We start from the raw sequence: 20,000 nt of genomic DNA, 5'->3' as shown, positions 1-20,000 counted from the left end.
CTTTCCCCCCAAAATAATTTAGATGATAATTTGGTTGTTTCATTGTTTATCAGAAATTGCATTGTTTCATTAATGTGTTAAGTATTAGACATTGTAATATCAACTGTGCAATATTGACTTTTGAGTGTTCAAGGCTCTTATTGGTTTGTCCCAGCCAGGCTATGGCATGTCCTTAGTTTGGATCCCTGGGCCTTCTCATCTCTTATTGGTTTGTCCCAGCCAGGCTATGGCATGTCCTTAGTTCAGGATCCCTGGGCGTTCTAATCTCTTCATTATGGAGAACTACTCTGTCTAGTCTAGTTACAGGTTAGGATCCCCGGGTGTTCTAATCTCTTCATTATGGAGAACTACTCTGTCTAGTCTAGTTACAGGTAACAATGTGTTACTACAGATGCTTGAGTTTATGGGTTGTTTTTCTCCTGTGCTGTGTTTTGCCTCTGTTCTCCAGTCAAGGTTATGTATTTCTATTGAGCAAGTAATAATATTGAAATATTTTCATATTTTGTTCATGGCCTGTAGTTCTATATTTAGTCAATGCATCTCTGCATCCTATATTCTTTATCACCTCTCCTCTGTAAAACAAATTCAACAATCTTTTTACACCTTAACCTCTGGCTCCGTGCCAACTAAATAGTCTGCCAGCCGGGTTGTCTATCTTAACAACAGCTCTGCAAAGGGTGAACTACCCTCAACTGAATGCCACAGGTAGATAAATACACATGATTAAACCACTGACAGTATGCCTTCTGATCTCTCATCATCTCTCTCACTTTCTATCTCTTAACGACGTCCTGACGGGCAGACCACAGGCTGTGAGGATTGGCAACAACACCTCCTCCACGCTGACTCTTAACACAGGGCCCCCAGGGGTGTGTCCTCAGTCCTCTACTGTTCTCTCTGTTCACCTACGACCGTGTGGTTTTGCATGACACCAACTCCATCATCAAGTTTGTTGACGACACCGCGGTTGTAAGCTTGATAACCAACAACGACGATTCACCCTATAGGGAGGAGGTAAGTGAGTTGGCATTGTGGTGCCATGACAACAACCTCTCCCTCAACGTCAAAGCAAACCAAAGGAGTTGATTGTTGACTTCAGGAAGCAGAGGAGGGAACATGCCCCGACCCAAATCAACGGGACCGCAGTAGTGAGAGTCACGGGTTTTAACTTGCTCTGCGTCCACATCACCGAGGACTTGTCATGAACCAACAACATCACCCACCTCTCCCCTCCACACATACCTGGTTGCCCATCCTGGCCACCCTCTGTTGTTGCTGGGAGAGGAGAGGGAGTGGGGGCGAGGAGAGGGTGAGGTCGTTGGTTCCCGTGGAGACAGCGACGTCCCTAGCAATGAGCAGTTTGACCCTTGACCCTGCGTTGCGGAGAACGTGAGCCACTTCCTCGTTGCCCATGCCCGCCAGGTCTGTGTCCCCCGATGCGCAGGATGTGGTCCCCGCTACGCAGACGCTTGTCCTGGGAGGGGAGGTATGTTAAATCACTTTTTAGTAACTTTTACATCTTTTTGTGTTCTACTTTGACTGACATACCAGTCCAGCAGGTCCACTTGGTAGGATGGTTTTGACCAGGACTCCAGAGGATCGACCCCCTACAATGCCGAAGCCCAGCCCCTTGCCATCGTTCTCCAGCTCTATCAACTCTATGTGACGCTTCTGAGATGGAGAGAGATGGAGGGAGAGACAGAGAAAGGGGAGAGAGAAACAGACAGACAGAGAGAGAGAGACAGAGAGAGAGAGAGAAAGAAAGAAAGAGAGAGAGAGACACACAGATGGAGAGAGAGAGAGAGACAGAGAGAGAGGCACAGAGAGAGAGAGACAGACAGAGAGAAATAAAGAAAGAGAGAGAGAAAGAGAGACAGACAGACATGGTCAACTACACACACACAGACAGGTTTTCCTAATTTACTATAAGACATGGGAACTCACCTCATTGTAAAGTATTTAAGACATGGGAACTCAACTCATTGTAAAGTATTTAAGACATGGGAACTCAACTCATTGTAAAGTATTTAAGACATGGGAACTCACCTCGTTGTAAAGTATTTAAGACATGGGAACTCACCTCGTTGTAAAGTATGTAAGACATGGGAACTCACCTCGTTGTAAAGTATGTAAGACATGGGAACTCACCTCGTTGTAAAGTATGTAAGACATGGGAACTCACCTCGTTGTAAAGTTTGTAAGACATGGGAACCCACCTCGTTGTAAAGTTTGTAAGACATGGGAACTCACTTCTTTGTAAAGTATGTAGGACATGGGAACTCACCTCGTTGTAAAGTATGTAAGACATGGGAACCCACCTCGTTGTAAAGTTTGTAAGACATGGGAACTCACTTCTTTGTAAAGTATGTAGGACATGGGAACTCACCTCGTTGGCAATATACGACAGGTTTCTTCCCATCGATAAGGTCCGGGAGATTCGTGGAGGTGTACATAACTGGGAAAAGAAGGACAGTAATATCAGCTGATTAGACCTGCTGGGACAACAGGAGAGGAGAACAGTAATGTAGCTGATTAGACCTGCTGGGACAACAGGAGAGGAGAACAGTAATGTAGCTGATTAGACCCGCTGGGACAACAGGAGAGGAGAACAGTAATGTAGCTGATTAGACCTGCTGGGACAACAGGAGAGGAGAACAGTAATGTAGCTGATTAGACCTGCTGGGACAACAGGAGAGGAGAACAGTAATGTAGCTGATTAGACCCGCTGGGACAACAGGAGAGGAGAACAGTAATGTAGCTGATTAGACCTGCTGGGACAACAGGAGAGGAGAACAGTAATGTAGCTGATTAGACCTGCTGGGACAACAGGAGAGGAGAACAGTAATGTAGCTGATTAGACCTGCTGGGACAACAGGAGAGGAGAACAGTAATGTAGCTGATTAGACCTGCTGGGACAACAGGAGAGGAGAACAGTAATGTAGCTGATTAGACCTGCTGGGACAACAGGAGAGGAGAACAGTAATGTAGCTGATTAGACCTGCTGGGACAACAGGAGAGGAGAACAGTAATGTAGCTGATTAGACCCGCTGGGACAACAGGAGAGGAGAACAGTAATGTAGCTGATTAGACCTGCTGGGACAACAGGAGAGGAGAACAGTAATGTAGCTGATTAGACCTGCTGGGACAACAGGAGAGGAGAACGGTAATGTAGCTGATTAGACCTGCTGGGACAACAGGAGAGGAGAACGGTAATGTAGCTGATTAGACCCGCTGGGACAACAGGAGAGGAGAACAGTAATGTAGCTGATTAGACCCGCTGGGACAACAGGAGAGGAGAACAGTAATGTAGCTGATTAGACCCGCTGGGACAACAGGAGAGGAGAACAGTAATGTAGCTGATTAGACCCGCTGGGACAACAGGAGAGGAGAACAGTAATGTAGCTGATTAGACCTGCTGGGACAACAGGAGAGGAGAACAGTAATGTAGCTGATTAGACCTGCTGGGACAACAGGAGAGGAGAACAGTAATGTAGCTGATTAGACCTGCTGGGACAACAGGAGAGGAGAACAGTAATGTAGCTGATTAGACCTGCTGGGACAACAGGAGAGGAGAACAGTAATGTAGCTGATTAGACCTGCTGGGACAACAGGAGAGGAGAACGGTAATGTAGCTGATTAGACCTGCTGGGACAACAGGAGAGGAGAACAGTAATATAGCTGATTAGACCTGCTCGGACAACAGGAGAGGAGAACAGTAATGTAGCTGATTAGACCTGCTGGGACAACAGGAGAGGAGAACAGTAATGTAGCTGATTAGACCTGCTGGGACAACAGGAGAGGAGAACAGTAATGTAGCTGATTAGACCTGCTGGGACAACAGGAGAGGAGAACAGTAATGTAGCTGATTAGACCTGCTGGGACAACAGGAGAGGAGAACAGTAATGTAGCTGATTAGACCTGCTGGGACAACAGGAGAGGAGAACAGTAATGTAGCTGATTAGACCTGCTGGGACAACAGGAGAGGAGAACAGTAATGTAGCTGATTAGACCTGCTGGGACAACAGGAGAGGAGAACAGTAATGTAGCTGATTAGACCTGCTGGGACAACAGGAGAGGAGAACAGTAATGTAGCTGATTAGACCTGCTGGGACAACAGGAGAGGAGAACAGTAATGTAGCTGATTAGACCTGCTGGGACAACAGGAGAGGAGAACAGTAATGTAGCTGATTAGACCTGCTGGGACAACAGGAGAGGAGAACAGTAATGTAGCTGATTAGACCTGCTGGGACAACAGGAGAGGAGAACAGTAATGTAGCTGATTAGACCTGCTGGGACAACAGGAGAGGAGAACAGTAATGTAGCTGATTAGACCTGCTGGGACAACAGGAGAGGAGAACAGTAATGTAGCTGATTAGACCTGCTGGGACAACAGGAGAGGAGAACAGTAATGTAGCTGATTAGACCTGCTGGGACAACAGGAGAGGAGAACAGTAATGTAGCTGATTAGACCTGCTGGGACAACAGGAGAGGAGAACAGTAATGTAGCTGATTAGACCTGCTGGGACAACAGGAGAGGAGAACAGTAATGTAGCTGATTAGACCTGCTGGGACAACAGGAGAGGAGAACAGTAATGTAGCTGATTAGACCCGCTGGGACAACAGGAGAGGAGAACAGTAATGTAGCTGATTAGACCTGCTGGGACAACAGGAGAGGAGAACAGTAATGTAGCTGATTAGACCTGCTGGGACAACAGGAGAGGAGAACAGTAATGTAGCTGATTAGACCTGCTGGGACAACAGGAGAGGAGAACAGTAATGTAGCTGATTAGACCTGCTGGGACAACAGGAGAGGAGAACAGTAATGTAGCTGATTAGACCTGCTGGGACAACAGGAGAGGAGAACAGTAATGTAGCTGATTAGACCTGCTGGGACAACAGGAGAGGAGAACAGTAATGTAGCTGATTAGACCTGCTGGGACAACAGGAGAGGAGAACAGTAATGTAGCTGATTAGACCTGCTGGGACAACAGGAGAGGAGAACAGTAATGTAGCTGATTAGACCTGCTGGGACAACAGGAGAGGAGAACAGTAATGTAGCTGATTAGACCTGCTGGGACAACAGGAGAGGAGAACAGTAATGTAGCTGATTAGTCCTGCTGGGACAACAGGAGAGGAGAACAGTAATGTAGCTGATTAGACCTGCTGGGACAACAGGAGAGGAGAACAGTAATGTAGCTGATTAGACCCGCTGGGACAACAGGAGAGGAGAACAGTAATGTAGCTGATTAGACCCGCTGGGACAACAGGAGAGGAGAACAGTAATGTAGCTGATTAGACCCGCTGGGACAACAGGAGAGGAGAACAGTAATGTAGCTGATTAGACCCGCTGGGACAACAGGAGAGGAGAACAGTAATGTAGATGATTAGACCCGCTGGGACAACAGGAGAGGAGAACAGTAATGTAGCTGATTAGACCCGCTGGGACAACAGGAGAGGAGAACAGTAATGTAGCTGATTAGACCCGCTGGGACAACAGGAGAGGAGAACAGTAATGTAGCTGATTAGACCCGCTGGGACAACAGGAGAGGAGAACAGTAATGTAGCTGATTAGACCCACTGGGACAACAGGAGAGGAGAACAGTAATGTAGCTGATTAGACCCGCTGGGACAACAGGAGAGGAGAACAGTAATGTAGCTGATTAGACCTGCTGGGACAACAGGAGAGGAGAACAGTAATGTAGCTGATTAGACCTGCTGGGACAACAGGAGAGGAGAACAGTAATGTAGCTGATTAGACCTGCTGGGACAACAGGAGAGGAGAACAGTAATGTAGCTGATTAGACCTGCTGGGACAACAGGAGAGGAGAACAGTAATGTAGCTGATTAGACCTGCTGGGACAACAGGAGAGGAGAACAGTAATGTAGCTGATTAGACCCGCTGGGACAACAGGAGAGGAGAACAGTAATGTAGCTGATTAGACCTGCTGGGACAACAGGAGAGGAGAACAGTAATGTAGCTGATTAGACCTGCTGGGACAACAGGAGAGGAGAACAGTAATGTAGCTGATTAGACCTGCTGGGACAACAGGAGAGGAGAACAGTAATGTAGCTGATTAGACCCGCTGGGACAACAGGAGAGGAGAACAGTAATGTAGCTGATTAGACCCGCTGGGACAACAGGAGAGGAGAACAGTAATGTAGCTGATTAGACCCGCTGGGACAACAGGAGAGGAGAACAGTAATGTAGCTGATTAGACCCGCTGGGACAACAGGAGAGGAGAACAGTAATGTAGCTGATTAGACCCGCTGGGACAACAGGAGAGGAGAACAGTAATGTAGCTGATTAGACCTGCTGGGACAACAGGAGAGGAGAACAGTAATGTAGCTGATTAGACCTGCTGGGACAACAGGAGAGGAGAACAGTAATGTAGCTGATTAGACCCGCTGGGACAACAGGAGAGGAGAACAGTAATGTAGCTGATTAGACCTGCTGGGACAACAGGAGAGGAGAACAGTAATGTAGCTGATTAGACCTGCTGGGACAACAGGAGAGGAGAACAGTAATGTAGCTGATTAGACCTGCTGGGACAACAGGAGAGGAGAACAGTAATGTAGCTGATTAGACCTGCTGGGACAACAGGAGAGGAGAACAGTAATGTAGCTGATTAGACCTGCTGGGACAACAGGAGAGGAGAACAGTAATGTAGCTGATTAGACCTGCTGGGACAACAGGAGAGGAGAACAGTAATGTAGCTGATTAGACCTGCTGGGACAACAGGAGAGGAGAACAGTAATGTAGCTGATTAGACCCGCTGGGACAACAGGAGAGGAGAACAGTAATGTAGCTGATTAGACCCGCTGGGACAACAGGAGAGGAGAACAGTAATGTCAGCTGATCTCAGATCAATTGTCCCTTTTAGATCCTGATGAATCAGACGACATGAATGGGGGGAGCTGATCCTAGATCAGCACTCGTACTGAGACACTTCATGAATACGCACCCTGGTGTCATAGTGGTGGGCTTGGACAAATAAATGTGAGGTGAAAAGGTACCTCTTTGCCCGTATCCACAAAGCATCTCAGAGTATAATTGCTGCTCTACGATCTGTCCATACAATCAAATCAAACTTTATTTGTCACACGCGTCGAATACTAGTGTAGACTTTACCATGATATGCTTACTTACAAGCCCTTAACCAACAGTACAGTTCAAGAAGAGTTAAGAAAATAATTACCAAGTTGACAAAAATAAAAAAGTAATAATAAAAAGTAACACAATAAAAATAACAATAACATGGCTATATACAGGGGGTACCAGTACAGAGTCAATGTGGAGGCTATATACAGGGGGTACCGGTACAGAGTCAATGTGGAGGCTATATACAGGGGGTACCGGTACAGAGTCAATGTGGAGGCTATATACAGGGGGTACCGGTACAGAGTCAATGTGGAGGCTATATACAGGGTGTTACGGTACAGAGTCAATGTGGAGGCTATATACAGGGGGTACCGGTACAGAGTCAATGTGGAGGCTATATACAGGGGTACCAGTACAGAGTCAATGTGGAGGCTATATACAGGGGGTACCAGTACAGAGTCAATGTGGAGACTATATACAGGGGGTACCGGTACAGAGTCAATGTGGAGGCTATATACAGGGGGTACCGGTACAGAGTCAATGTGGAGGCTATATACAGGGGGTACCAGTACAGAGTCAATGTGGAGGCTATATACAGGGGGTACCAGTACAGAGTCAATGTGGAGGCTATATACAGGAGGTACCAGTACAGAGTCAATGTGGAGGCTATATACAGGAGGTACCGGTACAGAGTCAATGTGGAGGCTATATACAGGGGGTACCAGTACAGAGTCAATGTGGAGGCTATATACAGGGGGTACCAGTACCGAGTCAATGTGGAGGCTATATACAGGGGGTACCAGTACAGAGTCAATGTGGAGGCTATATACAGGGGGTACCGGTACAGAGTCAATGTGGAGGCTATATACAGGGGTACCAGTACAGAGTCAATGTGGAGGCTATATACAGGGGTACCAGTACAGAGTCAATGTGGAGGCTATATACAGGAGGTACCAGTACAGAGTCAATGTGGAGGCTATATACAGGGGGTACCGGTACAGAGTCAATGTGGAGGCTATATACAGGAGGTACCAGTACAGAGTCAATGTGGAGGCTATATACAGGGGGTACCAGTACAGAGTCAATGTGGAGGCTATATACAGGGGGTACCGGTACAGAATCAATGTGGAGGCTATATACAGGGGGTACCGGTACAGAGTCAATGTGGAGGCTATATACAGGGGTACCAGTACAGAGTCAATGTGGAGGCTATATACAGGGGGTACCGGTACAGAATCAATGTGGAGGCTATATACAGGGGGTACCGGTACAGAATCAATGTGGAGGCTATATACAGGGGGTACCGGTACAGAGTCAATGTGGAGGCTATATACAGGGGTACCAGTACAGAGTCAATGTGGAGGCTATATACAGGGGTACCGGTACAGAGTCAATGTGGAGGCTATATACAGGGGGTACCAGTACAGAGTCAATGTGGAGGCTATATACAGGGGTACCAGTACAGAGTCAATGTGGAGGCTATATACAGGAGGTACCAGTACAGAGTCAATGTGGAGGCTATATACAGGGGGGTACCGGTACAGAGTCAATGTGGAGGCTATATACAGGAGGTACCAGTACAGAGTCAATGTGGAGGCTATATACAGGGGGTACCAGTACAGAGTCAATGTGGAGGCTATATACAGGGGGGTACCGGTACAGAATCAATGTGGAGGCTATATACAGGGGGTACCGGTACAGAGTCAATGTGGAGGCTATATACAGGGGTACCAGTACAGAGTCAATGTGGAGGCTATATACAGGGGGTACCGGTACAGAATCAATGTGGAGGCTATATACAGGGGGGTACCGGTACAGAATCAATGTGGAGGCTATATACAGGGGGTACCGGTACAGAGTCAATGTGGAGGCTATATACAGGGGTACCAGTACAGAGTCAATGTGGAGGCTATATACAGGGGTACCGGTACAGAGTCAATGTGGAGGCTATATACAGGGGGTACCAGTACAGAGTCAATGTGGAGGCTATATACAGGGGGTACCGGTACAGAGTCAATGTGGAGGCTATATACAGGGGGGTACCAGTACAGAGTCAATGTGGAGGCTATATACAGGGGGTACCGGTACAGAGTCAATGTGGAGGCTATATACAGGGGTACCGGTACAGAGTCAATGTGGAGGCTATATACAGGGGGTACCAGTACAGAGTCAATGTGGAGGCTATATACAGGGGTACCGGTACAGAGTCAATGTGGAGGCTATATACAGGGGTACCGGTACAGAGTCAATGTGGAGGCTATATACAGGGGGTACCGGTACAGAGTCAATGTGGAGGCTATATACAGGGGGTACCAGTACCGAGTCAATGTGGAGGCTATATACAGGGGGTACCGGTACAGAGTCAATGTGGAGGCTATATACAGGGGGCACCAGTACCGAGTCAATGTGGAGGCTATGTACAGGGGGTACCGGTACAGAGTCAATGTGGAGGCTATATACAGGGGGCACCAGTACCGAGTCAATGTGGAGGCTATGTACAGGGGGTACCGGTACAGAGTCAATGTGGAGGCTATATACAGGGGGTACCAGTACAGAGTCAATGTGGAGGCTATATACAGGGGGCACCAGTACCGAGTCAATGTGGAGGCTATGTACAGGGGGCACCAGTACCGAGTCAATGTGGAGGCTATGTACAGGGGGCACCAGTACCGAGTCAATGTGGAGGCTATATACAGGGGGTACCAGTACAGAGTCAATGTGGAGGCTATATACAGGGGCACCAGTACAGAGTCAATGTGGAGGCTATATACAGGGGGGTACCGGTACAGAGTCAATGTGGAGGCTATATACAGGAGGTACCAGTACAGAGTCAATGTGGAGGCTATATACAGGGGGTACCGGTACAGAGTCAATGTGGGGGCTATATACAGGAGGTACCAGTACAGAGTCAATGTGGAGGCTATATACAGGGGGGTACCAGTACAGAGTCAATGTGGAGGCTATATACAGGGGGTACCGGTACAGAGTCAATGTGGAGGCTATATACAGGGGGTACCAGTACAGAGTCAATGTGGAGGCTATATACAGGGGTACCAGTACAGAGTCAATGTGGAGGCTATATACAGGGGGTACCGGTACAGAGTCAATGTGGAGGCTATATACAGGGGGTACCGGTACAGAATCAATGTGGAGGCTATATACAGGGGGTACCGGTACAGAGTCAATGTGGAGGCTATATACAGGGGTACCAGTACAGAGTCAATGTGGAGGCTATATACAGGGGTACCGGTACAGAGTCAATGTGGAGGCTATATACAGGGGGTACCAGTACAGAGTCAATGTGGAGGCTATATACAGGGGGTACCGGTACAGAGTCAATGTGGAGGCTATATACAGGGGGTACCAGTACAGAGTCAATGTGGAGGCTATATACAGGGGTACCGGTACAGAGTCAATGTGGAGGCTATATACAGGGGGTACCGGTACAGAGTCAATGTGGAGGCTATATACAGGGGGTACCAGTACAGAGTCAATGTGGAGGCTATATACAGGGGTACCGGTACAGAGTCAATGTGGAGGCTATATACAGGGGTACCGGTACAGAGTCAATGTGGAGGCTATATACAGGGGGTACCGGTACAGAGTCAATGTGGAGGCTATATACAGGGGGTACCAGTACCAGAGTCAATGTGGAGGCTATATACAGGGGTACCGGTACAGAGTCAATGTGGAGGCTATATACAGGGGCACCAGTACCGAGTCAATGTGGAGGCTATGTACAGGGGTACCGGTACAGAGTCAATGTGGAGGCTATATACAGGGGGCACCAGTACCGAGTCAATGTGGAGGCTATGTACAGGGGTACCGGTACAGAGTCAATGTGGAGGCTATATACAGGGGGTACCAGTACAGAGTCAATGTGGAGGCTATATACAGGGGGCACCAGTACCGAGTCAATGTGGAGGCTATGTACAGGGGGCACCAGTACCGAGTCAATGTGGAGGCTATGTACAGGGGGCACCAGTACAGAGTCAATGTGGAGGCTATATACAGGGGGTACCAGTACAGAGTCAATGTGGAGGCTATATACAGGGGGCACCAGTACCGAGTCAATGTGGAGGCTATATACAGGGGGTACCGGTACAGAGTCAATGTGGAGGCTATGTACAGGGGGTACCAGTACAGAGTCAATGTGGAGGCTATATACAGGGGGTACCGGTACAGAGTCAATGTGGAGGCTATATACAGGGGGTACCAGTACCGAGTCAATGTGGAGGCTATATACAGGGGGTACCAGTACCGAGTCAATGTGGAGGCTATATACAGGGGGTACCGGTACAGAGTCAATGTGGAGGCTATATACAGGGGGTACCGGTACAGAGTCAATGTGGAGGCTATATACAGGGGGGTACCAGTACCGAGTCAATGTGGAGGCTATATACAGGGGGTACCAGTACCGAGTCAATGTGGAGGCTATATACAGGGGGTACCGGTACAGAGTCAGTGTGGAGGCTATATACAGGGGGTACCGGTACCGAGTCAGTGTGGAGGCTATATACAGGGGGTACCGGTACAGAGTCAGTGTGGAGGCTATATACAGGGGGTACCAGTACCGAGTCAGTGTGGAGGCTATATACAGGGGGTACCGGTACAGAGTCAATGTGGAGGCTATATACAGGGGTACCGGTACAGAGTCAGTGTGGAGGCTATATACAGGGGGCACCAGTACCGAGTCAGTGTGGAGACTATATACAGGGGGTACCGGTACAGAGTCAATGTGGAGGCTATATACAGGGGGTACCGGTACAGAGTCAGTGTGGAGGCTATATACAGGAGGTTACCGGTACAGAGTCAATGTGGAGGCTATATACAGGGGGTACCGGTACAGAGTCAGTGTGGAGGCTATGTACAGGGGGGCACCAGTACCGAGTCAGTGTGGAGGCTATATACAGGGGGTACCAGTACCGAGTCAGTGTGGAGGCTATATACAGGGGTACCAGTACCGAGTCAGTGTGGAGGCTATATACAGGGGTACCGGTACAGAGTCAGTGTGGAGGCTATGTACAGGGGGTACCGGTACAGAGTCAGTGTGGAGGCTATATACAGGGGGTACCGGTACAGAGTCAATGTGGAGGCTATATACAGGGGGTACCAGTACCGAGTCAATGTGGAGGCTATATACAGGGGTACCAGTACAGAGTCAATGTGGAGGCTATATACAGGGGTACCGGTACAGAGTCAGTGTGGAGGCTATATACAGGGGTACCGGTACAGAGTCAGTGTGGAGGCTATGTACAGGGGGTACCAGTACCGAGTCAGTGTGGAGGCTATATACAGGGGGTACCAGTACCGAGTCAGTGTGGAGGCTATATACAGGGGGTACCAGTACCGAGTCAGTGTGGAGGCTATGTACAGGGGCCACCAGTACCGAGTCAGTGTGGAGGCTATATACAGGGGGTACCAGTACCGAGTCAGTGTGGAGGCTATGTACAGGGGGTACCGGTACAGAGTCAATGTGGAGGCTATGTACAGGGGGGCACCAGTACCGAGTCAGTGTGGAGGCTATGTACAGGGGGTACCAGTACCGAGTCAGTGTGGAGGCTATATACAGGGGGTACCAGTACCGAGTCAGTGTGGAGGCTATATACAGGGGGTACCAGTACCGAGTCAATGTGGAGGCTATATACAGGGGGTACCAGTACCGAGTCAGTGTGGAGGCTATGTACAGGGGGTACCGGTACAGAGTCAATGTGGAGGCTATGTACAGGGGGGCACCAGTACCGAGTCAGTGTGGAGGCTATGTACAGGGGGTACCAGTACCGAGTCAGTGTGGAGGCTATATACAGGGGGTACCAGTACCGAGTCAGTGTGGAGGCTATATACAGGGGGTACCAGTACCAGAGTCAGTGTGGAGGCTATATACAGGGGTACCGGTACAGAGTCAGTGTGGAGGCTATGTACAGGGGGTACCAGTACCGAGTCAGTGTGGAGGCTATATACAGGGGGTACCAGTACAGAGTCAATGTGGAGGCTATATACAGGGGGTACCAGTACAGAGTCAATGTGGAGGCTATATACAGGGGGCACCAGTACCGAGTCAATGTGGAGGCTATGTACAGGGGGTACCGGTACAGAGTCAATGTGGAGGCTATATACAGGGGGCACCAGTACCGAGTCAATGTGGAGGCTATGTACAGGGGGGTACCGGTACAGAGTCAATGTGGAGGCTATATACAGGGGGTACCAGTACAGAGTCAATGTGGAGGCTATATACAGGGGCACCAGTACCGAGTCAATGTGGAGGCTATGTACAGGGGGCACCAGTACCGAGTCAATGTGGAGGCTATGTACAGGGGGCACCAGTACCGAGTCAATGTGGAGGCTATATACAGGGGGTACCAGTACAGAGTCAATGTGGAGGCTATATACAGGGGGTACCAGTACCGAGTCAATGTGGAGGCTATATACAGGGGGTACCGGTACAGAGTCAATGTGGAGGCTATATACAGGGGGTACCAGTACCGAGTCAATGTGGAGGCTATATACAGGGGGTACCTGTACAGAGTCAATGTGGAGGCTATATACAGGGGGTACCAGTACCGAGTCAATGTGGAGGCTATATACAGGGGGTACCAGTACCGAGTCAATGTGGAGGCTATATACAGGGGGTACCGGTACAGAGTCAATGTGGAGGCTATATACAGGGGGTACCGGTACAGAGTCAATGTGGAGGCTATATACAGGGGGTACCAGTACCGAGTCAATGTGGAGGCTATATACAGGGGGTACCAGTACCGAGTCAATGTGGAGGCTATATACAGGGGGTACCGGTACCGAGTCAGTGTGGAGGCTATATACAGGGGGTACCGGTACCGAGTCAGTGTGGAGGCTATATACAGGGGGTACCGGTACAGAGTCAGTGTGGAGGCTATATACAGGGGGTACCAGTACCGAGTCAGTGTGGAGGCTATATACAGGGGGTACCGGTACAGAGTCAATGTGGAGGCTATATACAGGGGTACCGGTACAGAGTCAGTGTGGAGGCTATATACAGGGGCACCAGTACCGAGTCAGTGTGGAGGCTATATACAGGGGGTACCGTACAGAGTCAATGTGGAGGCTATATACAGGGGGTACCGGTACAGAGTCAGTGTGGAGGCTATATACAGGAGGTTACCGGTACAGAGTCAATGTGGAGGCTATATACAGGGGGTACCGGTACAGAGTCAGTGTGGAGGCTATGTACAGGGGGCACCAGTACCGAGTCAGTGTGGAGGCTATATACAGGGGGTACCAGTACCGAGTCAGTGTGGAGGCTATATACAGGGGTACCAGTACCGAGTCAGTGTGGAGGCTATATACAGGGGGTACCGGTACAGAGTCAGTGTGGAGGCTATGTACAGGGGGTACCGGTACAGAGTCAGTGTGGAGGCTATATACAGGGGGTACCGGTACAGAGTCAATGTGGAGGCTATGTACAGGGGGCACCAGTACCGAGTCAGTGTGGAGGCTATATACAGGGGTACCAGTACCGAGTCAGTGTGGAGGCTATATACAGGGGGTACCAGTACCGAGTCAGTGTGGAGGCTATATACAGGGGGTACCGGTACAGAGTCAGTGTGGAGGCTATATACAGGGGTACCAGTACCGAGTCAGTGTGGAGGCTATATACAGGGGGTACCAGTACCGAGTCAGTGTGGAGGCTATATACAGGGGTACCAGTACCGAGTCAATGTGGAGGCTATATACAGGGGTACCAGTACCGAGTCAATGTGGAGGCTATATACAGGGGTACCAGTACCGAGTCAGTGTGGAGGCTATATACAGGGGGTACCAGTACAGAGTCAGTGTGGAGGCTATATACAGGGGGCACCAGTACAGAGTCAGTGTGGAGGCTATGTACAGGGGTACCAGTACCGAGTCAGTGTGGAGGCTATATACAGGGGGTACCGGTACAGAGTCAATGTGGAGGCTATATACAGGGGGTACCAGTACCGAGTCAGTGTGGAGGCTATATACAGGGGTACCAGTACAGAGTCAGTGTGGAGGCTATATACAGGGGTACCAGTACAGAGTCAGTGTGGAGGCTATATACAGGGGTACCGGTACAGAGTCAGTGTGGAGGCTATGTACAGGGGGTACCAGTACCGAGTCAGTGTGGAGGCTATATACAGGGGGTACCAGTACCGAGTCAGTGTGGAGGCTATATACAGGGGGTACCAGTACCGAGTCAGTGTGGAGGCTATGTACAGGGGGCACCAGTACCGAGTCAGTGTGGAGGCTATATACAGGGGGTACCAGTACCGAGTCAGTGTGGAGGCTATGTACAGGGGTACCGGTACAGAGTCAGTGTGGAGGCTATGTACAGGGGGCACCAGTACCGAGTCAGTGTGGAGGCTATGTACAGGGGGTACCAGTACCGAGTCAGTGTGGAGGCTATATACAGGGGGTACCAGTACCGAGTCAGTGTGGAGGCTATATACAGGGGGTACCAGTACCGAGTCAGTGTGGAGGCTATATACAGGGGGTACCAGTACCGAGTCAGTGTGGAGGCTATGTACAGGGGGTACCAGTACAGAGTCAGTGTGGAGGCTATGTACAGGGGGCACCAGTACCGAGTCAGTGTGGAGGCTATGTACAGGGGGTACCAGTACCGAGTCAGTGTGGAGGCTATATACAGGGGGTACCAGTACCGAGTCAGTGTGGAGGCTATATACAGGGGGTACCAGTACCGAGTCAGTGTGGAGGCTATATACAGGGGTACCGGTACAGAGTCAGTGTGGAGGCTATGTACAGGGGGTACCAGTACCGAGTCAGTGTGGAGGCTATATACAGGGGGTACCAGTACCGAGTCAGTGTGGAGGCTATATACAGGGGGTACCAGTACCGAGTCAGTGTGGAGGCTATGTACAGGGGGCACCAGTACCGAGTCAGTGTGGAGGCTATATACAGGGGGTACCAGTACCGAGTCAGTGTGGAGGCTATGTACAGGGGGTACCGGTACAGAGTCAGTGTGGAGGCTATGTACAGGGGGCACCAGTACCGAGTCAGTGTGGAGGCTATGTACAGGGGTACCAGTACCGAGTCAGTGTGGAGGCTATATACAGGGGGTACCAGTACCGAGTCAGTGTGGAGGCTATATACAGGGGGTACCAGTACCGAGTCAGTGTGGAGGCTATATACAGGGGGTACCAGTACCGAGTCAGTGTGGAGGCTATGTACAGGGGGTACCGGTACAGAGTCAGTGTGGAGGCTATGTACAGGGGGCACCAGTACCGAGTCAGTGTGGAGGCTATGTACAGGGGGTACCAGTACCGAGTCAGTGTGGAGGCTATATACAGGGGGTACCAGTACCGAGTCAGTGTGGAGGCTATATACAGGGGGTACCAGTACCGAGTCAGTGTGGAGGCTATATACAGGGGGTACCAGTACCGAGTCAGTGTGGAGGCTATATACAGGGGTACCAGTACCGAGTCAGTGTGGAGGCTATATACAGGGGTACCAGTACCGAGTCAATGTGGAGGCTATATACAGGGGGTACCAGTACAGAGTCAGTGTGGAGGCTATATACAGGGGGTACCAGTACCGAGTCAGTGTGGAGGCTATATACAGGGGTACCAGTACCGAGTCAGTGTGGAGGCTATGTACAGGGGGTACCAGTACCGAGTCAGTGTGGAGGCTATGTACAGGGGGTACCAGTACCGAGTCAGTGTGGAGGCTATATACAGGGGTACCAGTACCGAGTCAGTGTGGAGGCTATATACAGGGGTACCAGTACCGAGTCAGTGTGGAGGCTATATACAGGGGTACCGGTACAGAGTCAGTGTGGAGGCTATATACAGGGGTACCAGTACCGAGTCAGTGTGGAGGCTATATACAGGGGTACCGGTACAGAGTCAGTGTGGAGGCTATATACAGGGGTACCAGTACCGAGTCAGTGTGGAGGCTCTATACAGGGGGCACCAGTACCGAGTCAGTGTGGAGGCTATATACAGGGGTACCAGTACAGAGTCAGTGTGGAGGCTCTATACAGGGGGCACCAGTACCGAGTCAGTGTGGAGGCTATGTACAGGGGTACCGGTACCGAGTCAGTGTGGAGGCTATATACAGGGGTACCGGTACCGAGTCAGTGTGGAGGCTATATACAGGGGGCACCAGTACCGAGTCAGTGTGGAGGCTATATACAGGGGGTACCGGTACCGAGTCAGTGTGGAGGCTATGTACAGGGGGTACCAGTACCGAGTCAGTGTGGAGGCTATGTACAGGGGGTACCAGTACCGAGTCAATGTGGAGGCTATGTACAGGGGGTACCAGTACCGAGTCAGTGTGGAGGCTCTATACAGGGGGCACCAGTACCGAGTCAATGTGGAGGCTATATACAGGGGTACCGGTACCGAGTCAGTGTGGAGGCTCTATACAGGGGGCACCAGTACCGAGTCAATGTGGAGGCTATATACAGGGGTACCGGTACCGAGTCAGTGTGGAGGCTCTATACAGGGGGCACCAGTACCGAGTCAATGTGCGAGAGTACAGGTATCTTATTCATTATGAACTAAAAAGTTAAAAACGGATCCTAGACCAGAATAGGATACGATATAAGCCACACCCTTACCTGAGTCATACACTGTATCTTATTGGTCACGGCGTTGTTTTCTGTGTGTGTGTTGAGAGCACTGAGACTGCCTCCGTAGTTCTGCCGAGGTAGGAAGGGTTTAGCAGGGGGGCTTCCTCCTCCTCCTCCTCCACTACTGCTGCTGCTGTTGTTCTGGGCCCAGGTATAGGACTCGCTATGGGAGATGGTCCTCAGGCCCAGAGACATGGCCGTGGAGAGACCCGTGTTGAGGGAAACAGACTTCGCTACTGATTTCTTCTCCTGGGAGAGAGAGGAGAAGGAGGGGGGGGCAATTTAAATATCTCTGTTTTGCTGACAGTATAATGTCTAACAGGTAGGAGTTATAGAGGTAGTATACTGTAGTCAGTCTGTCTAACAGGTAGGAGTTATAGAGGTAGTATACTGTAGTCAGTCTGTCTAACAGGTAGGAGTTATAGAGGTAGTATACTGTAGTCAGTCTAATGTCTAACAGGTAGGAGTTATAGAGGTAGTATACTGTAGTCAGTCTGTCTAACAGGTAGGAGTTATAGAGGTAGTATACTGTAGTCAGTCTGTCTAACAGGTAGGAGTTATAGAGGTAGTATACTGTAGTCAGTCTGTCTAACAGGTAGGAGTTATAGAGGTAGTATACTGTAGTCAGTATAATGTCTAACAGGTAGGAGTTATAGAGGTAGTATACTGTAGTCAGTCTGTCTAACAGGTAGGAGTTATAGAGGTAGTATACTGTAGTCAGTCTAATGTCTAACAGGTAGGAGTTATAGAGGTAGTATACTGTAGTCAGTCTGTCTAACAGGTAGGAGTTATAGAGGTAGTATACTGTAGTCAGTCTGTCTAACAGGTAGGAGTTATAGAGGTAGTATACTGTAGTCAGTCTGTCTAACAGGTAGGAGTTATAGAGGTAGTATACTGTAGTCAGTCTAATGTCTAACAGGTAGGAGTTATAGAGGTAGTATACTGTAGTCAGTCTGTCTAACAGGTAGGAGTTATAGAGGTAGTATACTGTAGTCAGTCTGTCTAACAGGTAGGAGTTATAGAGGTAGTATACTGTAGTCAGTCTGTCTAACAGGTAGGAGTTATAGAGGTAGTATACTGTAGTCAGTATAATGTCTAACAGGTAGGAGTTATAGAGGTAGTATACTGTAGTCAGTCTGTCTAACAGGTAGGAGTTATAGAGGTAGTATACTGTAGTCAGTCTAATGTCTAACAGGTAGGAGTTATAGAGGTAGTATACTGTAGTCAGTCTGTCTAACAGGTAGGAGTTATAGAGGTAGTATACTGTAGTCAGTCTAATGTCTAACAGGTAGGAGTTATAGAGGTAGTATACTGTAGTCAGTCTGTCTAACAGGTAGGAGTTATAGAGGTAGTATACTGTAGTCAGTCTATGTCTAACAGGTAGGAGTTATAGAGGTAGTATACTGTAGTCAGTCTGTCTAACAGGTAGGAGTTATAGAGGTAGTATACTGTAGTCAGTCTGTCTAACAGGTAGGAGTTATAGAGGTAGTATACTGTAGTCAGTCTAATGTCTAACAGGTAGGAGTTATAGAGGTAGTATACTGTAGTCAGTCTAATGTCTAACAGGTAGGAGTTATAGAGGTAGTATACTGTAGTCAGTCTGTCTAACAGGTAGGAGTTATAGAGGTAGTATACTGTAGTCAGTCTGTCTAACAGGTAGGAGTTATAGAGGTAGTATACTGTAGTCAGTCTGTCTAACAGGTAGGAGTTATAGAGGTAGTATACTGTAGTCGGTCTGTCTAACAGGTAGGAGTTATAGAGGTAGTATACTGTAGTCAGTCTGTCTAACAGGTAGGAGTTATAGAGGTAGTATACTGTAGTCAGTCTGTCTAACAGGTAGGAGTTATAGAGGTAGTATACTGTAGTCAGTCTGTCTAACAGGTAGGAGTTATAGAGGTAGTATACTGTAGTCAGTCTGTCTAACAGGTAGGAGTTATAGAGGTAGTATACTGTAGTCAGTCTAATGTCTAACAGGTAGGAGTTATAGAGGTAGTATACTGTAGTCAGTCTGTCTAACAGGTAGGAGTTATAGAGGTAGTATACTGTAGTCAGTCTGTCTAACAGGTAGGAGTTATAGAGGTAGTATACTGTAGTCAGTCTGTCTAACAGGTAGGAGTTATAGAGGTAGTATACTGTAGTCAGTCTGTCTAACAGGTAGGAGTTATAGAGGTAGTATACTGTAGTCAGTCTGTCTAACAGGTAGGAGTTATAGAGGTAGTATACTGTAGTCAGTCTGTCTAACAGGTAGGAGTTATAGAGGTAGTATACTGTAGTCAGTCTGTCTAACAGGTAGGAGTTATAGAGGTAGTATACTGT

General features: G+C 49.0%; 1 protein-coding gene across 1 annotated transcript in view; it reads right to left on the bottom strand.

The window, feature by feature from the left end:
- The window catches only part of LOC106595071 (patj homolog), a 27,557-nt gene extending 9,488 nt beyond the window's left edge, over positions 1–18,069 (bottom strand). The window contains exons 1-5 of the mRNA XM_045712882.1: positions 17,673–18,069; positions 2,387–2,455; positions 1,549–1,671; positions 1,373–1,474; positions 1,243–1,275 (exon numbers count right to left, since the gene is read on the bottom strand). Coding sequence (XP_045568838.1) covers positions 1,243–1,275; positions 1,373–1,474; positions 1,549–1,671; positions 2,387–2,455; positions 17,673–17,879 — 534 coding nt within the window. The 5' untranslated portion in view covers positions 17,880–18,069. The remainder of the gene's footprint in view (positions 1–1,242; positions 1,276–1,372; positions 1,475–1,548; positions 1,672–2,386; positions 2,456–17,672) is intronic.
- Positions 18,070–20,000: the final 1,931 nt, after the last annotated feature.

The sequence above is a fragment of the Salmo salar genome, unplaced genomic scaffold (assembly GCF_905237065.1).
Source record: "Salmo salar unplaced genomic scaffold, Ssal_v3.1, whole genome shotgun sequence".
NCBI lineage: Eukaryota > Metazoa > Chordata > Actinopteri > Salmoniformes > Salmonidae > Salmo > Salmo salar.
This window is presented reverse-complemented; position numbering and strand designations above follow the sequence as displayed.